General features: G+C 42.5%; 1 protein-coding gene across 1 annotated transcript in view; it reads left to right on the forward strand.

Moving 5' to 3' along the window:
- CHD6 (chromodomain helicase DNA binding protein 6) overlaps window positions 1–24,535 on the forward strand; it is a 214,427-nt gene that overhangs the window by 167,618 nt on the left and 22,274 nt on the right. The window contains exons 26-30 of the mRNA XM_025399445.1: window positions 6,050–6,179; window positions 8,796–8,856; window positions 21,238–21,298; window positions 21,974–22,190; window positions 23,664–23,872. Coding sequence (XP_025255230.1) covers window positions 6,050–6,179; window positions 8,796–8,856; window positions 21,238–21,298; window positions 21,974–22,190; window positions 23,664–23,872 — 678 coding nt within the window. The remainder of the gene's footprint in view (window positions 1–6,049; window positions 6,180–8,795; window positions 8,857–21,237; window positions 21,299–21,973; window positions 22,191–23,663; window positions 23,873–24,535) is intronic.

A 24,535-nucleotide genomic window follows, 5' to 3' on the forward strand; every position in this document is an offset into this window, starting at 1 on the left:
CCTTCTGGATCAGTTTCCCCCAGGAAGGATGAGCTCAGCCGCTCTAAGCTCGGCATGTTCCTGCAAAACTCCATCATTCTGTTACACATTCATCTCAAAAAGTAGAGCTTCACCACTGCCCCGTTGGAATTTCCACCAGATGAATATATGGTTCACAATAATACTGCAAATATTATATTATTGAGGAATATTCAGGCCACAAAGAACCTGTTTGGTATATATCTTCCTCCCTTGCTTGTCCATGCTGTCAGATATGGGACTGCCTCTAATAGTCCCAATGCCTGGCACATAGTAGGTACCTTGAATGAAGGAGTAAATAAATGGTGGGAAACGCTAAGTTTCAGTATTTCATATATGTGCAGAATTATAAGGTCATTCTAGACAACCTGTATATTCCTAGTATGTATCTTTTACTCCATTGGCATTTAAAAAACTAAGCACAGAAGATAGCATAGACTATCTTTTTTAACACTTTGGTAATTGAGCCACTAAAGGGGACTGAGAGGTTTTTTAAACACTTAGAAAAACAAGTGTGTGCTCCCTTTCTTCATCTCTGGCAGTGTTTTAAACAGCTGCCCTTGCTTTCAGCCAGCTGCCAACCATTAAAATGAATGATGAAAGGGTCAAGTGATAGTCACCCATAGTATGCCTGATAGACACTTTCCCTGCCAGGTGAATCAACAGAAATTTTAAAATGAGGAGCAAGGTTTAAAGTGAAAAGAATTAGGTATACCTGGCTTTAGCTATCAACTCCACTGCTTACTAAATGTGTGACATTGGGCAAGTCATAAGCTTCTCTGACTTATTTTCTCACCTATACAATGGAGGAGATATAGTATCAAAACAGCCTACCTAGGGATTGTTTAAAGATTAAATATTACAGTAAATGTAGACCACCTAGAACAGTGCTTGGTACATAATAGGTGCTAGGTGCTATTCCACTCCACCATATTACTCTGCCTTTGGAAGGTTGTTAACTTTCTAATGCATGTTCTTTAAAGGGAATTCTTCAACTTTTACAGGCTAACCAGCTATATTTAAGTAACAACCATGCCTATACATATTTTAATTTGGAATCCACTCAAAACTTGGATGCTGGTATTGAGAATGCAGGCTTCAGTGGTGCAGTGCTGCTGAGAACTCTTTGTCAAACCACTGGGGTTAGGCTAAAGCGGTGCTGTCCAGTAGAACTACATGCGATGATCGAAATGCCCTAATTCTGCACTGTCTGCTGTGGAAGCCACTAGCCCTGTGTGGCTGTTGAGCACTTACAATGTGACTAATGTAACTGAGCAAGTGTATTTGTATGTACTTTTAATTAATTCAAATTTAAATAGCCCCATGGCTCCTCTGTTGTTTGTTGTTATTTTAGCATCTGTTACTAGCATCTGTTAGTGGCTCCTCTGTTGGACAGTGCAGGGATAGAACTCAGCTCCAAAGTAGAAAGAAGTGTGTGACCTCCCTGTTAGTCACAGGGGACCACAGTGCAACCCAGACTTGGTTTAACCTAGTTTTGGAAGGACCCCAGAAGACGACAGGCTGCTAAAGACAGCCAGATTCCAGAGCATCTGAATTTGGTGTGTGGGGGAAGGTCCAGTGACCCTGGGTCTCATTTCAGTGGTGGTTTTAGGGCACATTGTCAAATCCCTGCATGGCAACAACATGCTGTGAAAAGAGAACACATCTGAAGTCCCAGAAGTATGGCGGATAGAATTTACATGCTGCTGCTTCTTCCTCCCCCACCCCAACACGCCCACCATAGACATACAGAAAATCAAAGCAGATCAGGACTTGGAAGAAATAAAGGCAAGTCCCCAAATGCAGAGGTCATTTAAAGCAGAACTGAAAGCTTAGGGGCCAATATGACAGTGGACCAGAGGGACTGGGTTTTTAATACCCACAGAAATGGAAAACATGGCCTTGAAAGGGTGGCCCCTCCAGGAAAGGGAAGCAAGAAAAAGCTCTCTGGTCCAAGAAAGCAGAGCTAAAGAAACAGATCCCTGAGAGATAAAGAGATGAAGACATGAAAGAGAAGATGAGACGTAGAGGACAGAGTGAGGTTGACATCCAAGAGGTGAAACAAGACATGCCCAGAAAATACTAACAACAACCCGGTAAGGCAAATCAATATCACACACAGTCTGTGAGGCAAAAAGCATAATTTGGAAGAAAGGGGGTCATTACACAATGATGATAGATACAACTCACCAGGAAGATAGAATTAATAATTCTCATGCAAAGGACACAGCCTCAGAATGTGTAAAAGTGGACAGGAATCTAAGGAGGTCCAAGACACTTTCTCACCTGGAAAAGACAAGTTATTTTTGGTGCTCCACCTTCTAGTTTCCTAATCCCTAATCACCATTCAGGGTATTGGGATTAATCAGTTGATCTCTTAGTCTCATATTGGAGATAGAGTCAGCCCAGATGATACATAAGGTCGCTCCCAAACTCTTCTGCTCATTGAAGCAGGTTTGCGGAGTATAAATTGTTTTTCCTGATCATACCTGTGAGATGTTAAGATGACACTTCAGGGCCGGGCGCGGTGGCTCAAGCCTGTAATCCCAGCACTTTGGGAGGCCAAGAGGGGCGGATCATGAGGTCAGGAGATCGACACCATCCTGGCTAACATGGTGAAACCCCGTCTCTACTAAAAAATACAAAAAACTAACCGGGCGTGGTGGCGGGCGCCTGTAGTCCTAGCTACTCGGGAGGCTGAGGCAGGAGAATGGTGTAAACCCGGAAGGCGGAGCTTGCAGTGAGCTGAGATCCGGCCACTGTACTCCAGCCTGGGCGACAGAGCGAGACTCCGTCTCAAAAAAAAAAAAAAAAAAAAAGATGACACTTCATCTCATTGTACAGGATGAGTTTAGCAGATAATGCTATAAAGACAAGAGAAGAAACAGCCTCTGTTCTCAGTGCTAAGAGACTAATCCTAAGCCATAAATGCAGACTCTGCATAGGGCCAGATCAGTTTAGTTGGATGGTTACGTTGGAGTCAACTTAGATGAGGTTGGACAGATGCCTCATGGGCCCATCCTCCTTGGCACCCTCCAGAGTCATCAGATCCTGCCCCTGTCTGGCTGCTACCTATTCCATGAGCTTAGTCTTAGACCTGTCCTCGTCTAGGTAGCACATCTGACCACCCCTTTCTAATCTTAGCCCTCATCACAGTATAACCAAGCACACACAACATGTCTTACCAGGTGACAGCTTCTCAGATACTCAGCCATTTTCAGAAAGCCAGTCTGTCTAGTGTTCACTTTTCAGGGATATTGTGTCAGGAATCCCTCTTCACTTCACCTGCATGCCTTGGTTCAGTATGAGCTGTAGGGCTGCAACCATTTTCTTTGTTAAGAAACACATGACTGTTCGTTGACTGAGGTTTTGTGAATCTTTTTTTTTTTTTTTTTTGAGACGGAGTCTCACTCTGTCGCCCAGGCCGGAGTGCAGTGGCCGGATCTCAGCTCACTGCAAGCTCTGCCTCCCGGGTTCTCGCCATTCTCCTGCCTCAGCCTCCGGAGTAGCTGGGACTACAGGCGCCCGCCACCTCGCCCGGCTAGTTCTTTTTTTTTGTATTTTTTAGTAGAGACGGGGTTTCACCGTGTTAGCCAGGATGGTCTCGATCTCCTGACCTCGTGATCCGCCCGTCTCGGCCTCCCAAAGTGCTGGGATTACAGGCTTGAGCCACCGCGCCCAGCCTTTTTTTTTTTTTTTTTTTTTTTTTAAGAGACAGGGTCTCACTCTTGTCACTCAGGCTGGAGCACAGTGGCATGATCACAGCTCACTGTAGCCTTGAACTCCCAGGTTCAAGTGATCCGTCCACCTCAGCCTCCCAAGTAGCTGGGGCTACGGGTGCACACCACCATGCCTGGCTAATTTTTTTTTTTTTAATTTTTTGTAAAGAGGGGAGCTCATATGTTGCCCAGACTGGTCTTGAACTCCTAGACTCAAAACAATCCTCTTGCCTCCACCTCCTAAAGTGCTGGGATTACAGGCGTGAGCCACCATGCCTGGCCTTGTGGATCTTTTAGTCCACTCCAGACATAGCCTGCTGTAACCCTGTTAAATGAGATGAATATAGCCATGGATCCATCTCCAAGCTGACCCCATTAGCACTGGCTTAGTTATTGGTTGGAGCTTTAGCCTGCAGCAAGAAGGCTTCTGTGGCAAACCTATTCTAAATGATGCCCTTGACAGCTCAGTTGGGTTGAGTGACTACTGCCCCTCCAAGGTAGCCTGGATCTGTGAAATTTTCCATGACATACAGACTTTAGTATTTCTGTTGATATTCTTAGAGAGCAGCTTATAGACTAAGTGAAAAGAGGCAGGCAGCGGACACCCCCTCACAGGCCTGTCACATTGCTGTTTGTCTTTGTATTGCTGTTGCAGCTCCTACTGGCCTCTTTTCAGTACAGTTGTTAGGGTTTCCTAGGGGACTAAAATAGTCATTCTTCCTTGCCTCCAGCTTCACACCTAATTGAGAAATAAAATTACTGAATCTGTCTCTAGGCTTCAGATCCACACATGACAAGAGAAAGTCTACAGAATAGAAGCTTGCCCAGGTCAGAGAGGGTCCCAGCACGTTCCATGCCTGAGCACAGAGTGTGAAGGTGGTATACTCCTGGACAGTTGGCCTCCCTCAGTAGTAAGGGGACAGTAAGGGAAGGATTTCACCATCTCACCTGTCATTTAAATTACCCCTCTCTTCATGAGGAGCAGGTGGAGAAACTGACTGGAACCTCCTTAAAAGGAGTATTGGGGAAGTTTCTGTTTTGATGTGAGCTGAGACAGGAACATGGGGAAAGGGTGAGAGCGATTCTTCTTCCTACGACAATGATTTGAAGAGAAATAATCTAGGCAAAATCGACTCATCTGGTCAGCTATTTGTTAAGTCTGTACCGTGTCAGGCCCTTTGCTAGATACTGACTATATAATGATGAGCAAAAATAGGTACAGGTTCTGCTCCTAGGAAGCACACGACCTCATGAAAGATTTAGAGCAGTCAAGTAATTGCCGTAAGGAATAAGTGAGTAAAGAACATAAGGCACTGCAGAGCTTCTCATGCCAGGTACCTCATGTGGGCAGCACCTGTCATGGAGATGGCAGGAGAGCCACTGTGAATTTAAAAGATCAGCTACCCACAGCTCCTCAGGGAAAAGAGCCAGGTGCGACCTACAGCGTGAAGGATACAACTGCATCAACAGTGATATGAGAACAAAAACCAAGATAGAGATGAAATACCAAACACAGTAAAATCAGGTTTGTTCCTAAGAGCCAGGCTGGTTCTTACTTACACTCAGCTCTTCCATCTCCTGTCATGGGGACTCTGCCTTTTATGTGGCCAAATGCTGTCTCATTCTAAGAGTACATTAGGTTCAATAAAATAAATCCTCACTCATAGACTTTATCAAACTGAAAATGAGGGTTATTAAAATTGTTTTGCTTCCTTTTTGAGGCCCCTCTTCGGGGTCAAAACACTGTCTGTTGTTAACTTTGGGGTGTGATGAGGAGCAATTCCAAAGCCCTGGCCAGTGTGGATTAAGATTCGTACTAAGTTTGTGATACAGAGGCCACAGGTCTGTCTTAATGCAATAAACAATCATCATAGTTCTCTTTATATTTCAGTCCTGCCATCCATCATGTTGTTCAGCTTCCCTTTCCAACACATGGGATAAAAGTGAGCTATAAGAAAACAAGGCCCACTAAGGACATAACAAGGTATCCAGTGTTGAGGATGGGGGAAGAAGTTGCAAAACCAACTCACAGGAAGCAGCAAACAGAATTGTATCTGTACAGTTGCATCTTTTCGTGGACACTGAGTATTTCTGTAAGCCATTGTTTATTGGTCAAACACTACTCAAAGGTGTCCACTTTAGCACCAGGATCTTTCCCTGATAGTCTTATAGGATCTCATTAATCTTAAATAAGTTTTTTTTGTGTGTTTGTTTTGTTCTTTACTAAATAAGGAAAACAAAAAGACTAGTGCCCAAAGCAAATATTGTGAGTTCTAACGTGACTTCGGGCATTTCTCACCACTCTTGATCAGGTTATGAAAGGTACAATGCCATGCGAGCAGACCCAGCACTTTGCTTCCTGGAGAAAGTTGGGATGCCCGATGAGAAGTCCCTTTCTGCAGAACAGGGTGTTACGGATGGGACTTCAGACATTCCTGAAAGGTGAGAAGCCATGTGGGCCAGCCCTGATGTGACGTGCCATGCCACCGATCTGTGACCCCTTCCTCATACACCCAGCACACTTTGTATCTCTTCCTCAGTGTCTGGCATCTCCCTACACCTTGCCACACTGCCGCTGTTTTTCATAATATGAACCAAATACCGGTTCCTGTTCCTCATGAGTTCCCCAGGCTGCCCACCTTTCTAAAAGCCTGCCCAGCTTTTTAACCATGCCCATCCCTTGTCTGGTCAGAGGATTCCTGTGGAAGAATTCAGACCTCCCATGCCTGGCAGAAAGCTAAGAACAGACACAGGCACAGCCTTCCTGACTTTGAACTAGTTCCTCAGCTGAAATTCCAGTATTGTCTAAGGATTGCATAGTCCCTGAGCAAGATGGATTTAGGGGCCGCTCCTTGACGGCCATGGCATTTCAGCTTGTCCATGGATTCTGTGCAAAAAAGTATAGAAAGCATCTCCTTTGACTGATTTTTATTTACTCTTGACATAAATACATAGGAAAACTAAATAAACAGCTAAAAATTGTAGTTCTTCAAATTATATCTATTTTTTGAAAACATAGCTTTTTTTTTTTTTTTTTTTTGAGATGGAGTCTTGCTTTGTCGCCTAAGCGAGAGTGCAGTGACACAATCTTGGCTCACTGTGACTTCCGCCTTCTGCGTTCAAGCAATCCTCCTGCCTCAGCCTCCTGAGTAGCTGGAACTACAGGCACGCGCCACCATGCCCAACTGATTTTTGTATTTTTAGTAGAGACGGGGTTTCACCATGTTGGCCAGGCTGGTTTTAAACCCCTGACCTCGTGATCCGCCCACCTCGACCTCCCAAAGTGCTGGGATTACAGGCGTGAGACGCCACGCCCGGCCAAAACATAGCATTTATCTCTTAGTTTCTCCCCAAAAGTAGCAGATACTGCTTTGCGTTGCCCAGGACTGTGGCACTGCCAGGAGCCCCTAACTATTTGCTCAGGTCAAGAAAAGTGTGCAGTGCATTTTCCATCTGTCCTTAACCCCTGATAATCACTCAGCTGCCCCAGCATGTTTCTTGAGGACAGATAACAGAGAAGCATTCTGGGAGATGTTAACAAAGACCCATATGACTGGTGATTCTCATGTTACATTCAGTGATTCAGGGAAAACACTCCCTGGATGGGTGCCTGAATGTGGCATAAAGGCTATTTTTTGTGGGTTGGCTTTTCTTTCTGCGGTTAAGCAGTAAAGCCAGGAGCTTATCTTGCCTCTAGGACTTGAGCAGCAAGGACAAGAATATTTGGGACAGGAATATATCAAAGTCAGTTTTTTGGGGGTTTTTTTTGTTTGTATGGTTTTTTGTTTTGTTTTGTTTTGTTTTGTTTTTTGAGATGAGGTCTCACTCTTTCACCCAGGCTGAAGTGCAGTGGCATGATCTCGGTTCATTGCAGCCTCCGCCTCACGGTTTCAAGCAGTTCTCCTGCCTCAGCCTCCCGAGTAGCTGGGATTACAGGCACCCACCACCACGCCTGGCAAGTTGTTATATTTTTAGTAGAGACGGAGTTTCACCATGTTGGCCAGGCTGGTCTCGAACTCCTGACCTCAGGTGATCCGCCCACCTCAGCCTCCCAAAGGGCTGAGATTACAGGCGTGAGCCACTGCACCCACCCTCAAAGTCAGTTTTTTAAAGAATCGTGAAAAACAGGTAGGCATCAGCAGTAGTTAAGCTTACAAAAGAGAAGACATTAGGCAGCTGAGCTAGCGTCAAGGGTCTGATGGTAACAAGGGGAAAATGTCCTTGTTAACCAGTGACAGCAGAGCTTCCTTCCAAGCCAAGGAGTGATTTTTGCCAAATGTGATTCTGTGGGAAGATTCGTCCTACTGTGACCAGGGAGTTGCAACATTAGGCCTCATTTGATATGCACAGCCTTCAGTTTCTAGAGTGTGTTCTTTTATCAGAGTCACTTGTTCAGATGAGTCTTGATGGGCAGGAATTACCTTTTTCTGAACTTGCCTGAGTAGACATGAGCCTCATGCTGCAGTCTCAGTTGAATAAAGGTCCTTGCCTGTAGAAGTGGTGACTGTTTGGTGATAGTTTCTTTCATTCTCAGTATCTCTTGAGTTTTCCCACAAGAGAGGGAAAAACTAAGACTTGGAATGCCTGTGGTAGAAGGGATCTATTGTCAGCCCTCCTTGTCTGTGGATGCAGAACTCTCAGACACAGAGGGCCAACCAAAGGACTTGATCATCTGCCGATATTGGTATCCCTGAGGATCCGAGAACCAATCCTCCGTGGATACAGAGGGCTGACTCGGAAGTCCTCCTTTATTCATGGAGGATACCCGAAATTTCAGATAGTACCAAACCCTGTATAAACTGTGTCTTCTCCTATATAAACATACCTATGATAAAGATTAATTTATAAATTAGGGACAGTAAGGGATTAACAACAACAATAATAGAACAATTATAACAATATACCGTAATAAAAGTTATGTAAATGTGATCTCTCTCTCGCCCTGTCTCTCCCCAAAAATATCTTAGTGTTTTTGGACTGTGGTTAACCAGGGTAACTGAAACTGTGGATAAAGGGGACCTAGGTAGTATGTGATGCGTTTTTTTTACTTTTATTTAGAGGCAACACAGACAAAGAAGACAATGCTGAGGACAAAGTAGATGGCCTCCAGAAACAAATGGTGAGTCAAATGTGCAGTATTGGTTGTCTACACTGTCTTTCATATTAAGAAAGAAATTCCTATCTTGGTAGTGATCTGGGGGAACTTGATTGCATTGCTACAGTTACATAGCATTTTCCTCAACATTTTATTATAAAAACTTAAAATATACAGACTGCAATTGCATTTTTATTCTAATTAAACTTTTTATTTTGAGATAACTATATATTTCAGAAGCAGTCACAAAATACAATACAGAAATCACATATACCTTTTATCCAGTTTCCCCTCATAGTGGCGTCTTGCAATATTGTAGTACAGTATCACAATCAGGATACCGATATAGATAGAGTCAAGATACAGGACATTTCCATGACCACAAAGATTCATCCTGTTGCTGTCTTATAACCATATCCTCTTCCTTCTGCCTTCACCCCTCTTTAAATTCCTGGCAACCACTCATCCGTTCTCTATTTTTTATGATTTTGTCATTTTAAGAATGTTCTATAAATGGAATCATACAGTATGTAAACTTTGGGGATTGGCTTTTTCACACAGAATAATTCCCTGGGATTCATCAAGGTGGTTTTCTGTATCAACAGTTCATTCCTTTTCACTGCTGAGTAGTATTCAGTGGTTTGGAGGAACCACAGTTTGTTCAACCATTCATCCATTGAAGGACATCTGGGTTGTTTCCAGTTTTTGACTATTAAGTCCACTGTAAACATTTGCATATAGATTTTTGTGTGAACATACATTTTCATTTCTCTGGGATAAATGCCCAGGAGTGTAATTGCTGGGTCATATGATAGTTACATGTTTTGTTTTTTAAGAAATTGCCAAATTGTTTTCTAGAGTGGCTGTACCATTTTACACTGCCACTAACAATGCATGAGAGATTCACTTTCTCTGTATTCTGCATCCTCACCGACATTTGGTGTGGTCACTATTATTTACTTGAGCCATTCTGGTAGGTGTGTATAATATCTTGTTGTGATTTTAATTTGCATTTCTCTGATGGCTAAATGATGTTGAACATCTTTTGTGTGTTTAATCGCCATCTGTATATCCTTTTCAGTGAAATGTTTATGTCCCTTGCCTGTATTCTAATTTCATTGTTTTAGTGTTGATTTTCTAGAGTTCTTTATATATTCTAGATACTAGTCTTTTGTCAGATACGTACTTTGCATGTATTTTCTCCCACCCTGTAGGTGTGTGTTTTTAGGGAGGATCCCTTGAGCCCAGGAGTTCAAGACTAGCCTGGACAACATGGTGAGACCTTGTCTCTACGAAAAATGTGTTTTTTTGGTTTTTTTTTTGTTTTTTTTTTTTTTTTTGAGACGGAGTCTCACTCTGTCGCCCAGGCTGGAGTGCAGTGGCCGGATCTCAGCTCACTGCAAGCTCCGCCTCCCGGGTTCACGCCATTCTCCCGCCTCAGCCTCCCGAGTAGCTGGGACCACAGGCGCTCGCCACCTCGCCCGGCTAATTTTTTGTATTTTTTAGTAGAGACGGGGTTTCACCGTGTTAGCCAGCATGGTCTCGATCTCCTGACCTCGTGATCCGCCCATCCCGGCCTCCCAAAGTGCTGGGATTACAGGCTTGAGCCACTGCGCCCGGCCGAAAAATGTTTTTAAAAAAATGAAAAATCAGTTTGGCGTATTTGTGGGTTCTATTTCTGAGTTCTCCGCTGTTTTCCATTTATCTATTTGTCTTTTTCCTCTGCCAGTAGCACATAATCTTGAGTTCCGTAATACCATAAGGTTTAAAATTTGATAGATTGATACCTCCCACATTTTTCTTCTTTTTCAAAATTGTTTTTGCTTTTCTTGTTCCTTTGGCTTTCCATATAAATTTTAGGATAATCTTATCCACAGAAACTGTTGCTGGGATTTTGATAGGCATTGCTTTAAACCTTTATATCACTTTGGGGAGAATTGGCATCTTCATTGAGTTTTTACAGTACTGAATCTTACTATATACCTCTTCATTTACTTTTTTTTTTTTTTTGACTTAGGGTCTCACTCTTTCACCTAGACTGGAGTGTGGTGATGCAGTCATAGCTCACTAAAGCCTCGACCTCCCAGGCTCAAGTGATGCCCGCAGCTCAGCCTCCCAAGTAGTAGGGACCACAGGTCCTACCACCACACCTAGCTAATTTTTTCTATTTTTCTATTTTTTTTAGAGACAGGGTCTTGCTATGTTGCCCAGGCTAGTATGGAACCCCTGGGTTCAAGCATTCCTCCCTCTCCGGCCTCCCAAAGTGCTGGAATTACAGGCATGAGCCATTGTGCCCAGCCCTTTTCTAAGTTTTTGAGGTGGGAGTTTCTATATTATTGATTTGAAACTTTTCTGCTTATCTAATACATGCATTTAGTGCTATAAATTTCCCTCAGCCTTGGTTTAGTTATGCTTCATTAATTTTGTATTGTATTTTCACTTGCATTCAGTTTAATGTATTTTTTTAAATTTCCCTTGTTCCATGAATTATTTAGGTGTTTGTTATTTAGTGTCCAAGTGTTTGGAGATTTCCCCATTAACTTGCTGTTACTGATCTCTAGTTTGATTCTATTATAATCATTCTATATGATATCAGTTGTTTTAAATTTATTAAGTTTGTTTTATGGCCCAGGTTATGGTATATCTTGGTATACATTCCATGGGCACTTGAAAAGAATATGCATTTTGGTGTCGTTGGATGCAGCATTTCATAAATGTTGACTAGGTCCTATTGGTCGATGATGATGTTGAGTTTTTCTGTATCCTTACTGATTATCTGTCTAGTCGTTTCATCAGTTGTTGAGAGAGGAATATTGAAGCCTCCAACTATAATTGTGGATTTATTTATTTCTCCTTTCAGTTCTATCAGTTTTTGCTTCATATATTTTGCAGCTCTGGTTGGTGCATACACATTTAGAATTATATGTTCTTGCCGGGCACGGTGACTCATGCCTGTAGTCCCCGCACTTTGGGAGGCCAAAGAAGGCAGATCGCTTAAGGCCAGGGGTTTGAGACCAGCCTGACCAACATGGTGAAACCCCATCTCTACAAAAAATACAAAATTAGCCAGGCATGGTGGCGCATGCCTGTAATCCCAGCTACTTAGGAGGCTGAGGCATGAGAACCACTTGAACCCGGAAGGCAGAGGTTGCAGCGAGCCATGATCGTGCCACTGCACTCCAGCCTGGGCAACAGAGCAAGATTCTGTCTCAAAAAAATGTATATAGAGAATTACATGTTCTTGGCAAATTGACCCTGTTATCATTATATATAATGTCTCTCTCTTGTCTCTGGTAATTTTCTTTGCTCTGAAGTGTACTTTATCTGATAAATTAATATGGCTACTTTCCCTTGATTAATGTGTGCATAAATATAACTTTTTTATTCTTTTACTTTCAACCTGACTTTATTGTATTTGAAGTAAGTTTCCTATAGATAGCATACGAGTAGATCATAATCTTTAATATGCTCTGCCAGTCTCTGTCTTCTAGTCAGTATTATTCAGACCATTTACACTTAATGTAATTATTGATACATTAAAGCTTAAGCCTGTCATTTTATTGTCTTTGTTTTCCCTGATTTTTTATTTTTCCTGCCTTCCTCTGGTTTACATGAGCATTTTGTATGATTTTTTTCGATTTATCTATATTTTTTAGCCTTTTAATGCTTCTAGGTGTTTCGTATATTTATATGTAATGTATCACAGTCTACTAATACTATCATTTTATCAGCTTAAGTGAAGTGTAGAAACCTTCCATTTTTGTTCCTTTATCATCTCCCATTTGTGATATAGTTGTCTTAACCATTTCTTATCAGATAATGGTAAAATTTTTGCCTCAACTGTCAAACATCACTTAGAAAACTCAAGAGGAGAAGGAGAGTATGCTGTATTTACCCATATTTTTTTTACTGTGTTCTTTTTCTTCCTAGTGTTCAGGGTTCCTTCTTTTATTGTTTTCTTTCTGTTTAGAGAAATCTCTTTAGCTGTTCTTTTAAGGTAGACTAGAGAACTGTTAGTTCTCTTAGTTTTTGTTCATCTGAGAGTGTCTTAATATCCTTCGTTTTTCTCATCTGAGAATGTCTTAATGTCCCCTTTATTCCCCAAGGATATTTTCACCAAATGGAGGATTCTGGGTTGATAGTTCTTTTCTTTCAGCTCTTAATGTTCTGCTGCTTCCTTCTGGCCTCCATGGTTTCTGATGAGAAATTTGTCATTCAAGCTCTTTTCCCCTATTTGGTAATGTGTCTTTTCTCTCTTGATGCCTTCAGGATTTTTTCTTGGACTTTAGTTTTCAGAAGTTTATGATTTTATGTGTTTATGGATTTCTGTGAGTTTACCCTATTTGGAATTCACTCATCTTCTTAAATCTGATTTCTGTCTTTTGCTAAATGTGAAGCGTTTTCAGCCATGATTTCTTCAAGTATTTCTTCTGCCCTGTCCTCTTTCTCCTTGCCTTCTGGGATACCAATAAAATGAAGATTAGATATTTTGTTATAGACCCGTGGGTCTCTAAGGCTCTGTTCATTTTTTTTTCTGTTATTCGCATTGGGTACTTTCCATTTTTCTGTCTTTGAGGTCACTGATTCTTTTCCTCCTCCATTCTGCTGTTGAGCCTTCTGTTGAGGGTTTTGGGTTTTCATTTTTTGTTTTGGTTTTTGTTCCAGTTTATTGTACTTTTCAAACCTAAAATTTCCCTTTGAATCCAAAGATTATTTGGATCTTTGTTTCTTTGCTGAAACTTTCTGTTTTTTTCATTTGTGGCAAGCGTGTTCAGAATGGCTCACTGATGACTGTGTTAAATTCTTACATCAGATCATTTCCTCTCAGCATTGGCCTCTTTTGTCTTTTTTTCATTCAGTTTGATTTCTTCTTGGTTCTTGGTATGTGATTTTTTTTATTGGAACCTGGACATTTTGGACATTATATTGTGAGACTCTGGATCTTATTTAAACATTCTTTTTCAGCATCTGTCTTGGCAGGGGAACAGAGGTGTGGAGATGGGGGGCACCTTGTTTCTGGGAGGTGGAAGCAAAAATTCATGTTCCCAGTCTGTTCCCATTAACCCCTAAAGGGGATGTTTCTCATTTCTTTGAGCAGGGATAGAAGTTTAGCTCCACCATGGGTAGGGGTGGGGAACCTCATTACTACCTGTCAAGGTTGAAAGTCCTGACTTCCTGCTTAGCTTTTTCTGATACCACCCCAGCAAGGGAATGGGGTACCCTATTACCAACCACCTGGAAAAAGTAGAAGTCTAAGCTCCCACTCAGCTGTTGCTGCCATTGGGTAGAGTTGAGACACAGTTTCTTCTGCCTTGTTAGGCTGGGGTATAGCAGTTATTGTCTTAATATTTTCTGTGTTCCTAACCTGCTAACCTGCCTCTTCCTAGTCCTTAACTAGAGAGAGCAGGAAGCAGGCTTGCTTCTTTTTTTTTCTTTTGAGATGGAGTTTTACTCTTGTTGCCCAGGCTGGAGTGCAATGGCATGATCTTGGCTCCCTACAGTTTCTGCCTCCCAGCTTCAAGTAATTCTCCTGCCTCAGCCTCCCAAGTAGCTGGGACTACAGGCATGTGCCACCATGCCCAGCTAATTTTTTTGTATTTTCTGTAGAGACGGGGTTTCACCATGTTGACCAGGCTGGTCTCAAATTCCTGACCTCAGGTGATCCACCCGCCTCAACCTCCCAAAGTGCTAGGATTACAGGTGTAAGCCACTGCACCCGGAATTTTTTTCTGAGGGCCTTTTTTGTCTGCCTCCTTTACCATTTCCAGGTAGCCTGCTTCTTTACCTCCAAATCTAGGATATAAGAAGCCAAAAAAAAAAAAAAAAAAAAAAAAAAACAGGGTTTTTTTCATCATGTCATTCCTTGGGTCCTGAGGTCTCTAGTTTGTCCTTTTTTTCACCTTTCAGAGTTTTCTTACGCTTGTTTCAAATTTAATATCTAGAGGGTTTAATTGTACTTAAAGAATAGGGAAATGCATCCCAGAAGCAGCAGTCTGTATTGCATTTTTAAAATGGGTTTCTGAGATTTTGCGAAAGCAGACTGAAACCTTACCTGGGCCCCAGCACCATGTGACCAAATTTTCTCTAGCATCGAGTAATAGAGCAAATGTTAGAATGTTATGGATTATGGATCCCAGAAGTTACTGTAGCATTGTCCCCAAGTGACTCCCCTGCGAGGGTCCTCCCTCTTCTTCTCCTGATTACTACCCAAAAATTATCCATTATTTTCCATTCTCTTCTGTTGATTCTAGCTTGCAGAATGTATTGTATTTACTTACTTTGGCCTCCATCAGCTCTGACCCCAGTAACAGTAACAATGGCATCCCTTTCTTAAAATAGATAATAGTAATTTTTCAAAGATGTGTTTCCCTGTGTCCTCAAGCTTTGAGAAACAGTGGATTGAAGCAAATCAGCATGAAGCTTCAGACCCCAGTAACATGAAGGAAGTTAGGTTCTTGTCTTCACAATTCAAATCCATGTTCTGGGCCGGGCACAGTGGCTCACGCCTGTAATGCCAGCCTTTGGGAGGCTGAGGCGGGCCGATCACGAGATCAGAAGTTCGAGACCAGCCTGACCAACACGGTGAAACCCTGTCTCTACTAAAAATATAAAAAATTAGCCAGGCGTGGTGGCATGCACCTATATTCCCAGCTACTCAGGAGGCTGAGGCAGAGATTGCAGTGAGCCAAGATCGAGCCACCGCACTCCAGCCTGAGTGACAGAGCTAGACCCCGTCTCAAAAAAAAAAAAAAAAAAAAATCATGTTCTGCCATTTCAGTCCCTAGTTTATATTATTTCTTTTATGTGTAATTTGGGGTGTGTTTTCCCTGTAGAAACAACTCAAGTACCAAAGAAATGAACGTAATACCTTATTCTCATATGGAACTTGACTCTTTTCAAACCAGTTACTCCATTTGTTTAAGTTGATCCTCACCTCACCCTGTCTTCATTTGAGGGCTGAGAAAACTTTAGGCCCTCCCTGAAAGTTATAGGACTTGACCAAATTCTCACAACCACTAGATGACAGAGCTAAGACTTGTAATTCTCTAGATATGCCGGCATTCTTTGTTGTAGTCAAGTATTCTTTTCGTAGTCCAGACAGTAGAGAGTATTTCAGGTGTGCGTTTATGCCCCTTCCTCCCAGCAGCAGCTCATGTGAAGAGGCCAGCCTCTGAAAGCCACTGACGTTAAACTGGACACTTAGGAGGACACTGGAGGGCCATGGCAGAATCCATAAAATTAACTTAAGTTCTCTTATATATTAGGGTTAAACTCTGGAAGTACTTTTGTATTCATTTACAGAATTAACACGTGTATGATTTCTTTTGCTCTTCACATCCTTAAAACCTGGGGTATAGAATATCATCAAAAGCAGATGAAATGGGGAGTGGGTTTCCCCAGATTCTGAGGCGGACAGACTATAAACGGATTCACCTTGACTTCTAGTCCGCATGCTAAAACCACACACATAGAGGGATGGCCAGCATCTGAGCCAGGCCTGCTGCCCACCCTGCTTCACTCTTGCTCCCTACCTCCTGCACTGAAGACACTGTTTGGGTGTTTCTTTCTCCCAGTTCTGTCCTCAGGCAGAGTTAAAGAAGCCCAAAGCATTGTGTAAAAAGAGCCTGTTTGGCCGGGCGCGGTGGCTCAAGCCTGTAATCCCAGCACTTTGGGAGGCCGAGATGGGCGGATCACGAGGTCAGGAGATCGAGACCATCCTGGCGAACACAGTGAAACCCCGTCTCTACTAAGAAATACAAAAAATAGCCGGGCGAGATGGCGGGCGCCTGTAGTCCCAGCTACTCGGGAGGCTGAGGCCGGAGAATGGCATGAACCCGGGAGGCGGAGCTTGCAGTGAGCTGAGATCCGGCCACTGCACTCCAGCCCGGGCGACAGAGCCAGACTCCGTCTCAAAAAAAAAAAAAAAAAAAAGAGCCTGTTCATCAGAGCAATTCCTCTGAATTAAACAGACCTCGGCATAGAAAGGGAGCCATTTAGCAGATTGGTAGAGTCTTAGCATTACAAGGAGCCCTGGCACATGCCTGAGTGGTCTCAGTGTGGCGTTCCCTCTTCAGCAGGGCTGTCAGGGGGCCGTTCAGGTCGACGAGGGACTCCCGGGAGTTCATGGGGAAAACAAGAGGAACATGCCACCTTCTAAGGGAGTCTGTTTTATTGTTGGATGATACTTCTTTTTACCACACCAGAAATCTGCCTCCCATCTGGTTCCATGGGTTCCATCTAGCTTTCTTTATGGCACTGTTGTTTTTCCCCTCTCTGATAGAATTTTAAATTGCCTGAGACCAGCTCATGACCTTAATATCTTTAAATTTCTTTTCAGGTGAAATAGCTCTAGTTCCTCTATATCATATCATCTCCAGAGCCCTTGCTATTCCAGCACCTTCCAGAGCCCACAGTGGTTGTTGTCCTCTTAAAATGTGGCATTCAGAGAGTCATAGAATGTTAGAATTTGAAGGGAGATTTGAAATGATCTAAGTTACAGCTTCCCCCACCCTCTGTTTTAATACCAATAGCACTTTTGATGGGCAAATCATTACAGATGTCAACGTGTAGCCAGATTCAATGAACCTACAGAAACCTTCTAAAGCAGTTAGTCTAAAAGTATATTTGGGTTGGAATGGTCTGGAGCCTGGAATTGTAAACAAAGTCTTTCTCTATCACAGCCAGTATGTGGGGAGAATAACACGTCTTTTAACAGAAATAGCAATAAGTAACAGCACAATTTTCATTATTGTAATTATGCTGTCAAAAGCATGCATGTCCGTGCTGTGCCACAGTTCCTACCATAGGTGGCTGTGACATCTCAGGTGCTCTCTGAACCATGAGGTCAGTGCGTAAAAGGATGAGGTCGTGGCCAAGAGCTTGCAGGAAAATTAATGCCTAAAATGGCCAAATTCCATTGTACAAAAACTTTAATGAGGAACTGAACAAGCACCCTCTTCTTGTGAGTTAGGAGTTTGAGGGTTCTGTGAACTCAAATACTAGTATTTGTGTATACTTTCATACTTACAAAGCACACTTCCCAGTCTGTTAGGCATTATTCTTATGCCCATTGTGGAGATGAGGGAGCTCAGGTTTTTTTTGTTGTTGTTGTTGTTGTTGTTGTTGTTGTTGTTGTTGTTGTTTGAGATGGAGTTTCGCTCCTGTTGCCCAGGCTGCAGTGCAACGGCGCAATCTAGGCTCACTGCAACCTCTGCCTCCTGGATTCAAGCGATTCTCCTGCCTCAGCCTCCCAAGTAGCTGGGATTACAGGCGTGCGCTGCCACACCCAGCTAATTTGGTATTTTTAATAGAGACAGGGTTTCACCATGTTGGTCAGGCTGGTCTCGAGTTCCTGACCTCATGTGATCGACCCACCTCGGCCTCCAAAAGCGCTGGGATTACAGGCATGAGCCACTGCGCCCGGCCGAGGGAGCTAAGTTTTAATCAGCTGCAAAAAAGTCATACAGCCAGGGGACATAAGAGCGGTATCTCCCCTGCCCTCTTCTTTTTCTATATTCTGCAATCTTTCCATAATAAAATCCCCGAATATTGTGTTAATGGCATTTGAGGTTTATCTACTTTCCACCTGAAGATTATGCCATTCTCCATTTTGCAAAAGAAGAAATGAGCTTGAGAGAGCTCAAAACAACTTGCCCGAGGCCAGAAAGCCGTGGATCATGGGACTCCAAACCACGTGTGTCCTCAAGATGGAGAAATTGCACATTGTAACCAATCAGTGTGCTTTGTTGTTGACATTCTTGTCAGCACTCTGGGGCCCTTCACTCTGAGATGATTGATTCATACCTCTTCGAAGATGAACATTTCTTTCAAGTTGATTCATGTAAGCAGAAATTGAGGTAGCAAATATTAGACTACATAGTTCAGATGCAGGGCTTCTGCATGCTCAGGACTGTCCCTGCTACAGCACCTCACACACTCACATTAAACTGGTTATTAACTAAAAGTCTGACATCTTTTTCACTTGAGCTACTAACAAACTAGGTCCTCTTCATTCTGTCATTTCTAGACAGAGGAAGTACCTTCAAGAGAATACAGGAACAGAGAAACACTATGAATACTAAAAGCTTTCCTTACTTGAGAGTTTTGCCTAAAACTGTTCCTGTTTACTAACTGTACCAACAGCTGGGCGCGGTGGCTCATGCCTGTAATCCCAGCACTTTGGGAGGCCGAGGCGGGTGGATCACAAGGTCAGGAGATGGAGACCACGGTGAAACCCCGTCTCTACTAAAAATACAAAAAATTAGCCAGGCGCTGTGGCGGGCGCCTGTAGTCCCAGCTACTCGGGAGGCCGAGGCAGGAGAATGGCGTGAACCCGGGAGGCGGAGCTTGCAGTGAGCCAAGATCACGCCACTGCACTCCAGCCTGGGTAACAGAGCGAGACTCCGTCTCAAAAAAAAAAAAAAACTAACTGTACCAACAGAAACTACTAGGTGGACTGGAAGGGAAGCTAGCATTTGCTGTGTGCCTGCCTCACACCAGGCTGGGAGCCTGCTCTCATGGACTTGGGGTATGATGATGCCCATGTCAGCCACCACTACATGGCAAGAAGGAACATGGCAACTCTGGGGCCTGCCACCCGTGTTGTGCAGACTGTAGAACATTTCTCAGCTGGAAGTACTACACTTACACATTTCAGCATTCAAAGAATCTTCACAGATACCATGGGGATATTTAAAAGGTTCTCTCTGGCAGGAAATTATGTAAGGCATAGTAGGTTGTTTTTTAACTGCCTAAAGAGTAGTGTAAGATAAGATGGTATATTTAACTGCCACGTCAAAATGGTACAGTAGATCAGCCCTGGGTTTTCACTCTTCATTAACATTAGATAACAGGAGACAATTCTGGCCCAGGCAAAGGAGATTAGCTAGTGTTCCCCACTTCTGTTATAAATACGTTTTCACTCTCCAAAACAAATTTTCATCTAAGACTCTCTTGTCCTTTTTTAGACAGCTTGACAGTTGTAGGTGTTGGTTCTCAAATCAGATTACCTGTATTTGAATCCCAGCTCTGCCACTTTCCAGATGTGTGACCTTGGGCAAGTTACTGAACTTTTCTAGGACTTGTTCTCTGCATCAGTAAAATGAGCATAGTAATGGTTTCTATCTCATGAGACAGTGCTGATAACTAAATGAGATGAGCCATGTAAAAGGTTTTATGCAATGCTTAACACATAGTTCTCAGTAATATTAGCTATTAGCACTGTTCTGCGTAAGAGAGAAATTCATTCAGAAAATGGGCTCCTGTTCTTTGCGTGGTATCAGGGGCCCAAAGAGAGCATTTTGAATTTTCACTGTTGGCAGTCGTGGGTGTCTGCATTCCTACCATGCTAGGTTACTGGTCTCCCGTGTTGTGTATTCCAGGATGTAGCAAGTAAAGGACCAGAGAGTAAATACCTTGGACTAGAAGGCCATATGTGGCTTCTGTTGCATATCCTTCCCTTTTTTTCACTCTTTAAAAATGTAAGAACCATTCTTAGCTTGAGGGCCACACAGAAAGTCTGCAGGCCGCAGTTTGCTGACCCTTCTCTCTGACCCTGTGCTCTAGGAAAGTTTTGAATCCTGAGGTTGTTCTGTACTGTCATTCAGGTCAAAAGATGCTAGTCAAAATATAATGTTTTAGTGTTGAAATTAGAGTCCAGTTGAAAAATAGCACGATCACTTGTCTTACCCCTCAAATTCCCACCTGAATTATATATATAAGGAGTTTTTAAAGTTCCATTCCTGAGACCAAGAAGGGTTTGTGAAGGAGTCCATTAAAGCAGTTTGACACATACACCGACTGGGCAAGCTCAGTGCTTGTGATATTACTCCAGATTCACTTAGAGCTCAAGTCATGATTTTAATTTTAAATTCCTGGGGTTTTGCGCCATCAGGTTTCATGTCTGGAGCGGTAGTGTTTTATGAAAATAGTGTCTGTTGCTGTGAAGGAAGTTAACCATAATGAACACGAACATGACACTTTTTCACAGCAAAAGAACAGAAATGCAGGCACAACCTTTATGAAATGAAATGACAGTATTAAATTGCAAGTGATGATGGTAAGGCAAATATTTAAATTCGCAACTAAAATAGTACTTGTAAAATGTAATTGCCAGAGAGTGTGCCAGTTCATCATTGCTCAGGCTGATTTTTTTACAGGCAGAAGCATTCCACATGGTTCCAGGAAAAGGAAAAAAAAAGAAAAAACTTATTTTAAATAAACTGCTTTCTGGCTCTTTTAAGATTGTGCAGAAGTAAGCTTTATCAGGTCCTACCTTGGTCTGAGTTGTTCGTGGGCAGGGGACATCTCTTATGCGTGATGCTTACTTTTTCCGTATCAAGACTTTCTGAGCTGGTTTCTTCCAAGCTGCAGTTTTGCTGATCGGATGGCTTTATTTATCCCTAGGAGAGTTCCAGTGATGGAGGTGATGGCATTTTTGGCGAAAAGAAGGATGACAGCCGGGCAGGTGAGACTATGTCCTTCTGAAGGCATAGGAAAGTAAGGTCCTAGTTTGTTAGTTATCATGGAGTTTATATATAATTAACATGTAGTTTTTTAAGGAGGCTCTTTTAAAAAGCAAAATAAGTTGACCTTCATCAAACTCCCCTGGAGTCACACATGGAGCTTTAACATGGCTCTAGCTTCCTCTACCTGGCATTAAAATTTGAAAGTGAAGTAAATGTTAGTATCTTAAGTTAGAATAGGGTCTGAGAGGTAAAAAGCAATTGTGATGACATTGATTTTCTTTTTTTAAAGAAAGATTGGGGGGGTTGGTTTAGTTTGGTTTGGTTTTTGAATTTTCTGAATTCAGACATGACAGGAGCTTTGGTAATTGGAAAGCCCAGGCAACAAAGGGTCTGCTCATTCCTGTGCTTTAGAGCAAAGTCCTCAGATCACTTCTGCCACCACAAAAGGTACTTCTGTGTTTGAGAGATAACAGAATTGACCACAACATAAGCTGTATCTAAGGCAAAATTGCAGCCCTTCCAGCCATGCCTAGTTCCTGGGCCAATTATTAAAACAGTAACTACTTTGAGTAAGTTATTGAGTCAGCTTTGGTTTTATTTAAACAAAACCAAAAGACAGTCATTCCTGTTTTAGTTCTGTTTGTAAATACTAATATCCTCACTGATGTTTGAAGCCCAGGATGGCTCCGACCCAGACAAATCGCCCTGGCCAGTTTCATCCGCCCTCACAGCTCGTCTCAGACGTCTAGTCACTGTTTACCAGCGCTGCAACCGCAAGGAACTGTGCCGGCCTGAAATTCTGGGACCAGGTAGCCAAGGATACTGGGTTCAGGAGGAGATGTTCAGGAGAACCTCAGAAATGGACCTCATCAACAAGGAAGCCCAAAAGAGGTAAAAGCCAGTGGCCAAAGGGGCATGCTCAGCCACCCACTGGGTAACGTTTTCAAAAGGTGAAGCTGGTAGCTTGGAGGGCAAGTATATTTCTGTTGTCTTGTGAAGTTAGGTTATCTCCAGAATTCATTACCTTCAGCCTTCAGTTGTGATGGTGTCATGGTGACAGGAGTCTGATGAGGTCTAGGAACACCCTACCCTGTCTTTACAGTTTCCAGATTTTTGTGATTTTCTAACTTGACACTCTTCCCTAAATTAAACCCCAGTGTCTGGGGATATGGTTAAGAAACACCACAGTGGAATGTGTCAGACCCTTTCAGACCCCCTAATTCTTTTAGTAACAAAGGGAACATTGAAGCTGTCTTATAGCTAAATCCTTATCAAGCCTTCCAGGGCAATAAATACCATAAAACGCAAGCCCAAAAGGAAGGAATAAATTACCAGCAGTTACTTGCCCATCTGAGAATTAAGCTCTAAAAGGCTTACAGAAGGCCAGCATAGGCTAGGAATCGTGCCACCAGAAGGTATCAACGAAGCTGCAATTCCTTGAGTCATATCTCTCTGTCCTTCTGATGAAACATCCCGTGAATTAAAAGACTGCATAACAAATTCAATTTCTTCTCTGTACTCCTGACTTATGAAATTTGATACTTCAGGGAATATATTTCTTCCTTCTTACACATCTCTAAAGAGAAGAACCAAAGCCACTTCTTCTCTGCTTCTCATTCTTTCTCTAACCCCTCACCCTGTTACCCCCATGCCTAGCTAGACTCCCTCTGGATTGGAGAGCACCCTGCCCAGGAGCCCCACATAAAGACTATGGTGGTATATAATTATCCACCTCCCTTAAGTCATTGACTTACTTGTATAGGATATAAAGACTAGAGGACTTTTGTGTCCCAGAGAAAATAATTGTCATGGACAACCTACCTACATAAAACCACAAAGAAAAGCAGTATGAGGTGGGGAGGCAGGGGTTGTGTCACTGAAGTAGTCACTTCCCTTCAGGACACCAGTAAGATGAGGAGGTTGAATTTAATGGTCTGGAAGATCCCTCCAGGATTCTCTGCTTCTATATTGCCATACAGGTTAAAAAAAAAAAGGCTAGATATTTAAGTATATATAGTATTTTTAAAATATTCATCTTCTACAGGCAGAAGTTAACTAGGTGATTCCTAAAATTGATGAATCAAGAGATAGCAAGTGTACACCTGGTTTAGACATAGGGAGGTAAATACCAGAAGAAAGAGCTGAAAGATTTGGAAGTGATTACCTCTTTGGGAGTAGGATAATAGGCTGTTTTCATTATAAGCCTCTCAGCCCAGTTTAACTTAAATAAAAATAACAAAAGAGACAAACCAGCTCTGCCTCCTTTCTTGACTTTATGGGCTTTCATAGTAGGTTCTCAATAAGCAGTTATTGGCTTTCAAAACGAAGAAACAGCTCACTCTTCCTTTCTGATTAAATCTCAAGGTGGACTAGGAGAGAACAAGCAGACTTCTATAGAACAGTGTCTTCCTTTGGTGTTGTTTACGATCAAGAAAAGAAAACCTTTGACTGGACACAGTTCCGCATCATTTCCCGTTTGGACAAGAAGTCGGATGAGAGCCTGGAACAGTATTTTTATAGTTTCGTGGCCATGTGCCGGAATGTCTGTCGTCTACCCACATGGAAAGATGGCGGTGAGAAAACTATCAGTATATTGTCAGATGATACAAGGAAAGAACATTCTGATTTTCAAATTGCAGAATTACTTTAGGTATACCTATTAAAACTAGAGTCTACATGAGGAATTTAGGTAAAGATGAGTGGGCTTTTAGAAATTCATAGACTTCTAATTGGATCCACCTCATAAAATAAAATCTCTCTCCCAAAATGATGTAACTTCAGTGAAAGTTGAAATTCAGCTTAAAATGTCACAAATACTGAGAGACTATTAACCGCGTTCTCCAAAGTATACGGTTTTTTTTTTAAGTCATGTTCAGATTTATCCTACTCTGAATTTTGCACCTTCCTTAGATTAAATCTTAATAACTTTAAGTATTTCCTCACATGTCGACTTGTAACTATAGAAAGTAAGTGGCTGTCACTTAAATATCCCCTGATCCAATAGAGAACCCTTTTGAAAAATGTCTTCCTGGTTGACACTTGCAACGCCTGCCTTTAGCCTCGTAGTTGTAGATGGAGTTCCTCTGGACCATGGGACAATATTTTAGGAAAGCTAAAGCAAACATTGAACCTACTCAGTGTGGGTTCAGGGCTGATGGCAGCACGCACAAGATGTCCCAGCCTTTGCCTCCTATGTGGCAGGGCTAAAGTGGTGTCATCCAAGCCAGGGAGCTGAA

The sequence above is a fragment of the Theropithecus gelada genome, chromosome 10 (genome assembly GCF_003255815.1).
Source record: "Theropithecus gelada isolate Dixy chromosome 10, Tgel_1.0, whole genome shotgun sequence".
Taxonomy (NCBI): domain Eukaryota; kingdom Metazoa; phylum Chordata; class Mammalia; order Primates; family Cercopithecidae; genus Theropithecus; species Theropithecus gelada.